This window comes from Erpetoichthys calabaricus, chromosome 10 (genome assembly GCF_900747795.2).
Source record: "Erpetoichthys calabaricus chromosome 10, fErpCal1.3, whole genome shotgun sequence".
In the NCBI taxonomy this organism is placed as follows: Eukaryota; Metazoa; Chordata; class Cladistia; order Polypteriformes; family Polypteridae; genus Erpetoichthys; species Erpetoichthys calabaricus.
The window spans coordinates 61,225,394-61,238,997 of record NC_041403.2 but is presented as its reverse complement, the minus strand read 5'-3'; the positions used below and the strand labels follow the sequence as shown (position 1 = coordinate 61,238,997).

The 13,604-nt window shown below is 35.4% G+C and overlaps 1 protein-coding gene across 3 annotated transcripts in view; it reads left to right on the top strand.

Annotated features, from left to right (window-relative positions):
• astn1 (astrotactin 1) overlaps window positions 1-11,507 on the top strand; it is a 1,266,263-nt gene extending 1,254,756 nt beyond the window's left edge. For all 3 annotated transcript variants that reach the window (XM_051933197.1, XM_028811318.2, XM_028811317.2), the window contains one exon: window positions 8,254-11,507. In XM_051933197.1, coding sequence (XP_051789157.1) covers window positions 8,254-8,491 — 238 coding nt within the window. In that variant the 3' untranslated portion in view covers window positions 8,492-11,507. The remainder of the gene's footprint in view (window positions 1-8,253) is intronic.
• Window positions 11,508-13,604: the final 2,097 nt, after the last annotated feature.

Genomic DNA, 13,604 nt, shown 5'->3' with positions numbered 1-13,604 from the left:
TTCCTCCAATCTCATACCAGTTTCTCAGATATCAAATTTGTTGCAGCAGCACAGTTACCAATTTCTTTTTCCAGTTCAACGACTTTTAATTTAAAACCAGTTTCATATTTTCTTCTGATCGAACACTCCATCGTAGATAGGGGATGCCCTTACGATAAAGGCATATTGGGGCGTGAGATACAAAAAACACAAAACAATGTAAAAGTTGCTTCGAAATAGTTTGGGTATTACTGTGTGGTAATGTAGGCACAATACATACAAAAAAAAAGGCAGAGTGCTCCGTCGTTACTCCCTCTGGTGGGGATTAGCATATTGTAATCTCTTGGACCAATAGCATGAGTTTTCCGAATTTGAGTTATATGACCAACATTATAAAATACTAGAAATTATACTGTAAAATCAAGCCCGACTTATCCATGGGAGAACTTAGATGTGAGTATATATGGTATGTTGTGACCTGAAAAAAATGACTGCACACCACGGCTTTCCAAATAACCTGGCACAATCTTAGCAATTTATAATAAACAGGCAAATCTTGCGTCAACATGTTGTGCAATATTAATAGAGACTCCTCAAAAGACTTACTGATATTTTGGTTTTAGGAATTTAATTTTGTTTTTGGATAGCACTGTGTAAAAGACCTGTTGATTTATAAATAAAAATTCCCAGTCAAATTCATCCACAATTTTGGATTGTGATAATGATATTTGTGAAGAAAACATCTGAATAGGCTTTCAGTGCACCATTGCTTTTTGAGATAATTTGATGGTTCTAATTTAAAATGAAATAAAACATCCTTTCCCCACTGAATAATTGAGGGATGGTTGGATTGACAACAAACGAACAGTCTGAGATATCAGAATAGATAACTTATATAGATTTAGATCTGACAAACTTAATAATGCCATTAGAGGATTTATGAGTCCTAAACTGTCAGATAAATAAGTTTGTTTCTCAGTATGCAAGTTTAGTGAGACATATGTTTTATCAAGTGGGCATCCTCCCAATTTTGTATTTGTAGTACTTTTTACAAAGAAAATTACACTTGAACGTTTGCAGTAAACCACTAACATCAACATGACCATTATAAGGGGATGAATTGAAAGGAACAGCCAAACCATCAATAAAATCTCAGCTCATTTATTTAAATCTGTCAAGCAGTACCGTATGTCAAGTTGTAGTTCTTGCAATTCATCATCAAGGCTTATCAAAATTTTTACCTGTGGAGCATTCTTTATAATTAAGAATGATTTATACAGCTGTTGTTAAGGAGATCTACAGTTTAAAACGGCATTTTTAAACATACATCTTATTGATAACATTCATTTTATTTATTTGGATGCACTTTAAATCTAGGCAAAATTATATGTGTAATCCTGAAATGTTTATTTTTGTTAAAATAATTCACTTGCTCATATTACTCTTTTGGGAAACTGTTTGAAAGGAAGCTGCCAAAAGCCTCTCTTGTTTTAAAAAAACATATTATGACTATTGAATATGTTGATGAGTGCCACTGAAGCATTAATTTCTTCAATACAGAGATAATGCACTTTTTTGTTATTTCTTGCTTATTTATTCTTCAAGGTTCAAGATTTATATGTTTCCAAAATAAAGGTAAAATAAAACCCCTCCACTTACTGATCTTGATCCAGTTTAGGCTAAAACACACTGAAAACGCAGACAAGGCAGGCATTGACTTTTCCCTTAGAGTTCTGCCATTTTAACAAGCTGAGAATGGCAACCAGTTTTCCCTTGTAACAACAATCTATAGCCTCAAATAGAGGATTCCCAGTCCTAACTAATTTAGATAAAACATTAAAGTATTCCAATATTTCCTAATTTTGCTCAGGGTCTTCACTCATAAAAAGTCCCTAGAGTATATCCTCTTTAACTGGCTAAAGGAACTTTTCTGGCAGTTGTGGCTCTGCTCTGACATCCTCTCAAAGTATTGTGTTCTTCATTGTATCATTGAGAAAAGACTATAAGCCTATTGTGACCATTTGTAACTGCAATCACTTTCACTCATTGTCTTAATGTTTTTCATAAATTGATCGGTAAAAGGAAACCTCATGCAACCACGGGACCAATTTGTTGGTCCACTTCATGAACTCCTTCCATAGAGGCACCCACCTTTCCTTCGCCTGCACACTGTCCCAATATAGAGCTGCATATCAAAAAAATGGAAAGACTTTTTTTTTTATCGACATCGAGGTTGGGGACCAACCAGCAGTTCTGACACTGGAGCTGCCAGTTGCATGAGGACCAGTAGGCTGCAGAGACAAGTAGAAGAAGAGGAATAAGTGGTCACTGGTGTTCATTTGCTCCTCAGACTGGCAATAAACTGACACTCAACAACAAGCTCCAGTAGACCAACACAAGCCCTGGCTTTTCTCTACTTTGCAATAATGTGAACGGCTGGCTTGGGTTGAGAGAAGTTTACAACCTTTGCTGGGTATATACAAAGCTTCAATTAAACAAAATTGAAAAAAAAAAACATTACAACCACCTTTATAAAATCAAAAGATGTACAGTTTGACAAGACATTTGGTGGCACATCAACCAAAAAACAAAAACAACACAACAGCTGTGAAATTCTATGTAATCCAGAGTTCTAGTCCTTAAACGGAGAAACAAAAAGAAGGACTTAGCTTTGATCCAAACAATTTACATGTAAAGCATTTGCCTCAAAACCTGAAGTCTTGTTTTTTTCGACCCTGCTCTCAGCTATCCGGCTACTAGTTAGACCTAGCTAAATAACCAACAGTCATGTAATCGGAGGTGCAAGAGGAATAAGGACTGGCTGTCGCTGCTGTTGCATTGTATCCATCTAACCTTTCTAAAAGCAGTTTAATTCAGTGTCTTGTCTTCTATCTATTTTATGTTGCTTTTGACATCTAGCTCCTTCTTTGTGTTGTACATTTTACTTAATGCCCTTGACACTTTTGCCTCCCTTGGGCTTTGAACATGCATTCATTCTTCTGGAATTGCAGACTGTAATTTTTCCGTTGTAAGCAAACATTATTTTTAAGCATAGTAGATCTGTTCCTGATTTATACACTCTGAATAGTCAACATTATCAGTGGTCGCCTGTGATGCTATGGTAATTTGTGTGACCATAAACATCCAGAGAGTCCAGTTCTCGATCCACAGATCCACAATGTTTAGTTGGTGAGTGACAGCTGCAAATCTGCTGTGGACAATAGACAGATAACCAGCAAAAGACGATGCCCTCATATTTACTGAATGCATTTTTTACTTTAAGAAAACTGTCCAGACTAAGGAATACAGTGTATTGGCGTTTCATTGTACTTATGTTGCTGGTTTTGGTTTTTATATAAATATTTTGTTTTGGATCAGATCACTGCTACAGATCCTCAGGGTGCCAAAAGGCCTCAGCGTACTTCATTCATTATTTCAAGAGGCATTTGTATTTCATCTTTTATAAAGCTTTGAGGTAATAAATTTTTCCCATTTTACAAATAATTGAGAAGTTATGGTCAACAAGTGCAGTCCGTGGTGCTAGTTAAACAACAGCAGTGATTTTCTTAGCATAAACACTTGTTTTGCATTAGGACAGGCTACAGTAGTTCTGCTTTGTACGCCAGCATGAACCCTGAAGAAATCTCTAAACAAAGCACTAGAGGTGAATATGCACCGTTTTCCATTTTTGCTTAAAATTTATATCTTTAGATTTATGGTGACAACTGTTGCTATTTGGAAAAAGTTATGCAGATTTTAATAAAATCAAGCCTCAAGGTTTGAGTTATTTTCATCTGATCAAATAAACATTCAAATTCTTTAAACCACCAAAGATGTGGCAAAATACTGGAAGCATAATTTAAAAGAAGTAGAGAAATGACAGTCATTCTCAATTTCACGGAGAGGTTCGCTTTTGCTGTTTTTTTTTTTGGAAGAGAATGTTAAGCGTTGGGGGCGACAGGGGAAGGAGGGTTAATAAATGAAACCACAGCCGCCAAGAAAAATGTATTTTTGGTTTCTTCAATTGTGCCCAGTGACTTCTGACATCATTAAAATTCAATTATCGTGTTATGTGAAGCTTTGCCAAAGTAAAGGATAGTTTTCGTGGTCTCCAGGAGTTCTGTTTTGTCTTCAGAGGGATGCATGGAGGCCTAATGTCACATATATTCAACTTTCACTTACAGTACCTCTTGAAATATTTATGGGGCCACAAGAATTTCGGATATGTCACTAGGAGTAAAAAAAAAATGAATAAACCAATGCTTCAGCCATAAGCCTTTTAGGAAACTTTATTCACAGTTTGAGATCAGTATGGGATGCATTTTGATGTAATAGTGAGTACTGCAACTTCACAGCTCTTTGTTTTATTTAAATCTATGCTAAAGTGCCTTTTGTATGACATGTCCATGTATTTATAATAGAGTCCAGCCCCTAAATTAAGCAGAGATACTCAATTTTCCCAGGTCTGTGCATACAGTAGATAGATAGATAGATAGATAGATAGATAGATAGATAGATAGATAGATAGATAGATAGATAGATAGATAGATAGATAGATAGATAGATACTTTATTAATCCCAAAGGGAAATTCACAGTATGCCTTTTTTGTACAGTATATTTCCATTGTGTTAATTGGCTATTCTACACTTTATTTTATAATATCTCAGCAACTAATACTATATCAAATTTCACCACAATATAAGCAGCAAATATAAACTACATACAAAATGAATGAGGTGGCCACACAAAAAGATTAGTATAGAAGGCATATTAGATTTGTAAGATGCGTGAAGTACACTTTTATAGAAGCTAATAACTTGTCAGGGACCTGAGTTCTGCTGAAGGAAACAAGAATACTAATGTTTCCCTCTGGCTATATTAAAAATGTTCCCCATGGCCACATGATTTTCTTCCATGTACATTAAAAAAAATTAGGGCTGCAAAAAAACAACAACACTAAACTAGCCTGAAGAGGATTTTGTTGACTTTGTCCTGGGTTGATTTCTCTCTTACACCTGATGCTTTGGTCATTAAATCCAGAGATCTAGGAGCCTTTACAGCAGTACAGAGCAAATAGTGGCGTTTGATAAAGGATGGATGGTAGTGCATTAATTTGCATGCACCTCAGTTTGATCACTGTATGCATGTAGGTTGCATGTTCTTTATTCTTCTTTATTAGTTTCCTTCAGGATCTCTGCTTTTCTGTCATTCTGAAAGGACAGAAAGGTGAGGTTAATTGGCAATGGTAAATATTCCTTTTGTAGGTGTGCCCTGAAACCAACTCTCGTCTTGCATTGTGCAGACTTGCTTTTCTATCTTTTAAATCCATATATGTAACATTGTATTAAGTACTAGTGAATCCGGTGAGTGTTCTCATGTTAACAATCTCTTTAGAATCACAATCCATGCTGTTGAGTTTCGTCCAACAACGTCAAAAATACAGCTAGAGAAGGCAACTCAAATTTAGCACGTTAAACTGCCAGTTAGGAATTAATTCAATTGAGAGAATACACTTTCAAATGAGGCTACAGCAAATATTGAAAAATGCAAATGAAAAGCAAGACTTTTATATGAGTCTTGTATGGTTTCAGTTTTATGGTAATCATTTTCTTACATAAGTATAGTATATAAGTCTTTGATTGAACCAAACCTCAACCATAAGGTTGCCTATGTGAAACATTAGTAAGTAAATTCCCTCACAAATATGTTCAACATTTTAGAGTTGACTTAATCATTCATTACAATACCATATTAAAAAGAATGTGTGCATGTCTTACTGCAAATTAGAGATCACCATCTCCTCCTTGTGATGTCCAACAATGCACACAATTTATGCAATGGCAAGATGAAATACAACAAACATAGATAGATAGATAGATAGATAGATAGATAGATAGATAGATAGATAGATAGATAGATAGATAGATAGATAGATAGATAGATAGATAGATAGATAGATAGATAGATAGATAGATAGACTTAGTACCAGTACAAATACTTATGAAGAAATGTCACATGCTATAATGAAAAGTAAAGTTTTGAAGAACTGGTTATTACACCACATCACAGAAAATAATATTCATGTGTTTAAATCTTTGTTTTTTTTCTTGCTATGTTAAATTAATTTCTATACATAAATTGAATTCTTACATTTTCAAATGAATAAACCCTTGACTTTCTGCCAGAGTTAAGGTTACATCAAAAACATGCCAGCATTTCAAGTTATTTATAATAAAGCAGTTGTTCTCAAACTGTTTCACATGAGGGAACACAAAAAATGTCACCGATTAGCTGTCAGGTCAGCAGTCATTTTAATTTTGTAGTGTTGTGCATTTAAATGTGGGAGTTGAAATGTCAGATTATTCACCTTTTAATACAGTACCATACATAGCCCAGAACAGTGAACAGAAGCTATGCATTCATCCTCTGATTGTAATGAACATGTTTTAGATAGATAGATAGATAGATAGATAGATAGATAGATAGATAGATAGATAGATAGATAGATAGATAGATAGATAGATAGATAGATAGATAGATAGATACTTTATTAATCCCAATGGGAAATTCACATTCTTCAGCAGCAGCATACTGATACAATAAATAATATTAAATTAAAGAATGATAATAATACAGGTGAAAAAAACAGACAATAACTATGTATAATGTTAAAAATTAACGTTTACCCCCCCTGGTGGAATTAAAGAGTCGCATAGTTTGGGGGAGGAACGATCTCCTCAATCTGTCTGTGGAGCAGGACAGTGACAGCAGTCTGTCGCTGAAGCTGCTCTTCTGTCTGGAGATGACATTATTTAGTGGATGCAGTGGATTCTCCATAATTGATAGGAGCCTGCTGAGCGCCCTTCGCTCTGCCACAGATGTTAAACTGTCCAGCTCCATGCCAACAATAGAGCCTGCCTTCAACCAACATGGTATGATCAAAGTGATATCATTTATCTGGACTTTCAGAAAGCATTTCATAATGTGCCACATGAGATGTTGGGCATCAAACTAAAAGAAGTGGGAGTTCAGGGTGATATTTGTAGATGGGTGCAAAATTGGCTCAGACACAGGAAACAGAGGGTGATGGTGCAGTGAACCTCATCAGAACTGGCTGATGTTAAGAGTGGTGTTCCACAGGGGTCAGTGCTAGGACTGCTGCTATTTTTAATATATATAAATGATTTAGATAGGAATATAAGTAACAAGCTGGAGATGATACCAAGGTAGGTGGATTGGCAGATAATCTAGAATCCATTAAATCATTACATAGAGATTGGACAGCATACAGGCTTGGGCAAATTTGTGGCAGATGAAGTTTAATGTCAGTAAATGTAAAGTATTACACATAGTAGGTAAAAATGTTAGGTTTGAATACACATTTGGAGGTCTGAAAATCAAGAGTACACCTTATGAGTAGGATTTAGTAATCATAGTGGACTCTACTCTGTCAAGTTCTAGACAGTGTTCAGAAGTCACTAAGAAGGCTAACGGAATGTTAGGTTATATAGCGCCCTGATGTGTAGAGTAAATGTCTAAAGTCTAAAGAAGTTCTGCTCAAGCTTTATAATGCACTGGTGAGGCTTCATCTATAGTACTGTGTGCAGTTTTGGTTTCCAGGCTATAAAAAGAACATAGCAGCACTAGAAAATGTCCAGAGAAGAGTGACTAGGCTCATTCCAGGGCTACAGGGAATGACTTATGAAGAAAGATTAAAAGAACTTAACCTTTTTAGTTTAAGTTTTAGTTTTAGTGGTAGTGCTGCTGCTTTGCAGTAAGGAGACTGTGGAAGATTGTGGATTTGCTTCCCGGTTCCTCCCTGTGTGGATAGCGCTTTGAGTATTGAGAAAAGCTCTATATAAATGTAATGAATTATTATTATTATTATTAAGTAAATGAAGATTAAGAAGTGACTTGATTAAAGTGTTTAAAATTATGAAGGGAATTTATACAGCGGATTGAGGTTTTTATTTTAAAATGAGTTCATCAAGAACACTGGGACACAGTTGGAAACTTCTTAAGGTTAAAGGTCTTAAGGTTAAATTTCGCACACACATTAGGACGTTTTTCTTTACACAAAGAACCATAGACAGCTGGAATAAGCTACCAAGTAGTGTGATAGACACGAAAAATTTAGGGACTCTCGAAGACTTGATTTTTTTAGAAGAAATAACTGTATAGGACTGGTGAGCTTTGTTGGGCTTAATGGCCTGTTCTTGTCTACTTTATTCAGATGTTCTAATGTAGTAACACTTTTGTGTTTTTATTTACAGAAAAGCTGGACTGATCCTTTCTCAGTTAGATGATCTCAGCGGCTGGTGCAGAGGCTTACTTCAGGAACCAAAGATCGGTCTTCGCAGAGTCTCTCTGAAATACTTGGCCTGCCGCTACACTGACACCAAATCAGCAGGCTTGAACTGGGCAGACTTGAGTCGTGACATTAGGAAGGCCTGTGAAGAACAAACTCTGTCAGTGCTGTATAATGATTATGGGGAGTCAAAAGAGCTGTGAAGAATTTTCAGATATTTTTGAGTGTTTCGGAAGGCACAGGAGTGCTTAACATTGATATAGAAATTATACATGTTTTAATGATATTTTAAACTATAAACATAGAATATCTGCACTAAGATCTCACGTTTCCAGTCAGTTTCTTCCTGATATAAAGTTGCAAGTACAAACACAAAGAGATTTGGAAAGTAGTTTGGAATATTACAATTTTAAACAATCAAGGCCTTAATTAAGTATAGCAAAGCAAACAAATAAACTTGCTGAATATTTAAAGACTGATTTAGAAAGAGATAATAAAGTAGTATAGGATCTGCTGGCAAGGAGGCACAGTGGTTAGCACTGCTGCTTCACAGGTCCAGAGACGCAAGTCATTTCTACCTGGTCAGTTTGTGGAGTTTGTCTACTTGGGTTTTATCCAGGTACTCCAGTTTATTCCCACGTCAAAAACACATGCAGGTTAGATTGATTAGTGATTCTTAAATTGCCCATTTTGTATGTGTGTGTGTATATGTCTGGGCAATCTTATGGACTGCTGAAGGACAAAGGTGTTGCTACGCATTATCATCGTTCAAAGTAAAATCGAGTTAAGAAAATGGTGGCTTGATTAAATGATTAAGGATGAGAATGTCAACATTTAAGTGCAATAAAGATGACATGGATATTCATTTAGGGTTTGGAATTAGGCTCATATTTCAGCTCTACAGAGCAACACGGTTAAACGTTTACTCTGACGTTCCCATCTATAGTGCATCTTCATGGATGAATGCTTTGAAATAACATTACTAAAAATAGTTTCAGTGGCAAAAAACCTTAAAACATCTTTGTGCTCAGTGGAGATTTGTGAAGTCATATATATATAAATATAAAATCTGTATGGGAATATTGGTGAAAACAATCCCAAAATGTAAATATAAGTGAAATTGAAACTGTTTTAATTTCTGAAAAAATAATTTCTGAATGTAGCAAATAAGGTTATATAGTAGTCAGCTGTGTACAGATGTTATTTTGTATGACTTGTTGCAAATAGCAGTATTAATCAATCTGAAAGTAATTTTTTTAGTCTTTTAAACACATTTTTTAAAATGACATCATTATGTTTATCATATGCACTTGTACTAACCAAACAGTAACAAACAAATTTTGACTGTCACATTAAAAAATATATCCATACTAAACTTTAACATATTACATGCTTAGGCATTATTGTAGGTATGTGCTTAACCTGCTGTGGGGTACCCACATGGAGTGAACTAACAACCAGCCATGGGATGGAAGAAAGACCAACAAAGCTTGCTGTACTACAGTCACTTTATTTGAGCATGTTGTGCTGAGGGCATTGCACCATTAAACTTATTGCCTCTCTTATGCTGACCTCCACTTAAAAACACCACACTTGGTGAAATATCAGCCAATCTGGCTATAGCAGAGATTCCCAACTGATAGTAAATTTTGGCTACTCAGCGGGTAAATTTGCTTTAAAAAGCTAAAGTCGTAAGGATCTCAATTAGCTCCCAAAGACAACATGAGATCTATGCTTTCAAACTGCACCAAGAATATCCAAAATTCTATGTGAAAAACAAAAATACATGTCTCACTGAATGATGTATTCTCATCAACTTAATGTGTTACGTTCTCGTATACCAGTAACTGCTCATCATTAGTTGTTTTAAAATAAGTGAAATACTTTATTTTGCGCTATTATTGTTATTTGAACTTATAATAAAAATGTTAAAAACATTACCTTAAAATTTTCCCTTTGTCAATCGCTTTATTGTGGTAGAAATATAAACTGAAATTACTGAACAAAGCAGGGTGGGGGTAAATATTCTTTTGAAAAGAGTAAACAGGATAAAAAGGCTGCAAACTCCTATTGTATAATATTGTTTTGTCCAGCCCTTGTGTGCATCACAAGAACCAAGTGACTTAGTCTGCTAAATTAAGCTAAGCACGCAAATCCAAGGTTATTCTCCTAGCATGAGCGTTTGTGGCATCACTGCAGTGATTTATACCACAGGATGATTGATAACAAGTATACTGACATGGAGACAAACACGAAAGCAACAGTTATGCTTTCATAGATTACTTAATTTGTATTACAAAAAGCTACTAATTATCACTTTATGGAATATTTACTATAAATTTGTTAAAAGGTTTAAATATTTACAGTGCAATTTATTTTTTGGCAAATCAAGTGTTCATAACCCAGCCTTGCCATAATCCAGTATTATGTTACAGTCAGCATACTTTTAACAAGATTACTAATGTTTAGATTAAATATTTTTGACTAAGTGAACGTGGACTTTAACATTTTGTTAAGAAATATGTTTCTTCTTTACTTTGAAAATATATCCTGTGTAATGGATTTCACAATAAATGATTCTTATGGAAGTACAATGCATATGCTATTAAAATCAAAACAGCAGTAACTCTTCATTGGTTTGGTCTCTTATCAATGGATTATTACAGTTTATTACAAGATATCCTGTATAATTAATTTCAATGCTTAATACTTTAAAGTGCACAGTTTGTTGTCAAATTAGAAAGACATCCTGGTACAAAAGAGAAAAAGAAAACTTAAACATACCCCAAAGCTCTGTGATATGGAATGCAACTCTTTGAAGCTGGCATGCATTTTTTTATAATATTAATGAAGAACATGCTTTTCCCTTTCAAATAATTGTGTTAGCTTTCAGTGTATATTGATATGAGAGCTCCTTCATTTTACACTCAAACCGTCAGTGGATCGTCCTTTCATTAGGGACTGACTGAACATTCTACATGATGGTGAAAGAGCTGCCAGCACTGTATTACTGTACATATTGCTTCACCCACTGCTGTTGAAACTTAAATTAGGCAAAGATGGATCTTGTTTTACACAGACATTTGTAAATCTGCATGTGCTTATGTTTTTGTAAACCCTAAATTGACAATTGTGTGCTACAGGTATAATGAATGTACTGTAAACATTTCACTTATTCTTTTAGATTTAACATGCAAATAAAGAGAATGTTACAAATTATTTAGCATGTTGTGTTATTATTGGTAATTGTATTCATGTTTTTGGGTGTTATACCCATTTTATAATAATAATAAGTTTTTCTTCTGATTGAGTGTACTGAATCATGTGCTGGGTACTTTCAGCATTGTGCACCATTAGAGAGGACATGCAGGTGATGGGTGTAACAGAGCAAGATGCAGAGGACAGAAAGATATGGAAGAAGATGATCTGCTGTGGCAACCCCTAACGGGAGTAGCTGGAAGAAGAAGATAAATTGATAGAATATTATTTGTCCCCAAGGGGAAATCTGACTTTAAACATTACATTTTTTATACAATTTCCAATCACATTTCCGATCGATTTGAGGATATGCAACCATAGCTATATTCATTCTAGATCATGCTCTAAAAACACTAAGGAATCCTTTTTATGTGAAGCAATATACTCATTACAACAATCCACTTTATGGTATTTTATATCACCTATGACGTGCTCCTACCTCCTTAGGTTCTTTTCTAATTAATGGATAGGAAGAAATTTCATAACCAGCTTTTCACCTGTTACCTGTAACCCCTTACTTGTCCATGCTGTATCCCACATTCACCCTAGGGACCTCTATGGCATGCTGCTCATTGACTGGGGCAGTTTTTACTTTCAAGTCTTTACTTCAGCCCACTTTACCACCAATAGATGGCTTCACTAGAGCATCTTTTCAAGTCCTTAATGGATTGTAGGTACATAAAGAATGAACAATCTAACCTCCCTCCCGGCTTGCTAGCAGCAGTCAGACAGAGACACTGGCTGTGAGTTTGCACCCAAAAGTTGTATTCATTTACCTCTAAACCAATAGCATCAAATTTAAAGCAGTAGAAAGAAAGAATCATACAACCTGGATTGAGTTCAAGTCTTCACGCACTCCCATTAGCAAGACACAGATGACACTCCAGGTCATCCAATTCCTTAGCGACAGGTCATATATCCTTAATCTAAAATAAAAAGAAAATGTTTTTGCAGGAGAGATAGAAATTCATGAAAATGTCCATCACTAAGCAGCAGTGGCAATTAGAGAACATCTTTTAACTGTCCATTTTTTACCAGGCAGCAACTTAGCTAACTTTTTTAGCAAAAATGTCAGGAAAGCAGCAACTGAGAGGGAGAAAAGCTCCTTGCAAGTGTCAATCACTTGAGAGAACTGAAAAGTGTCTTAATAAGAGGCAGCTGCTTACCCCCCTCCCTTCTTGCCCAAAAAACGACCCCACAGATGAAACACCTGGCTTGTTTTCATCTCCATTAGGTAGATTTTATTATCCCAGAAGGAAATTAGCTGAGCACTGCTACTTACATTTTGATTATTAATCTTCAGGTCTGTTGAGCCATGATACTATCAAGCTTTTTCACATAAGAAATGTTTATGAAAACATTGCAATAATCTCCTGGGCACCTATATTTCATGCAGCTTCCCAGGCTCATTCTTCATGACCAGATGTCCTCCATTGTACTAAAAAATTAATAATTTCTCCCTGGATGGAATACTCTTAACTTCATATTTCGGAGAGCTATTACCAAAGAAGGCAAAGAAGTACAAGACAAGAGTACTAGGAAACATGTGGCGGATATTTTTGTAAGTTACTGACCACACCAGCTTATGATTTTTTTTAGATGTACTAATGAATGAGAGAGTTGGCTACTCTGACAAGTTAAATGCTCATTGTAAACAGGGAAACTGCAGAAAAACACTGGCTTTCACCATTTCTAGTTCACAAAATATTTATAAGTATTCTTTATCTTAATAATAATAATAATAAGTTGCACTTATAGAGCGCCTTTCACAGACCCAAGGTCGCTTTACATACAGAGTAAAGAAAAAAAATCCAACAGAAGACAAAAGTTCGTAGAAGAGGAAAATTTTGAGATGAGATTTAAAGGTGGAGAAAGAGGAGCAATCTCAGAGAGACTGAGGAAGAGAGTTCCAGAGTTGAAAGTCCATAACACTGAAGGACCTGCCTTCCAGGGTGGAGAGTCTGGTGCGTGGGACAGTAAGGAGATGACTGCTCGAGGATCTGAGAGAGTGTAAGGAGCTTGGAGCTGAGTGAAGTAGAGAGAGGCAAGGTTATGTAG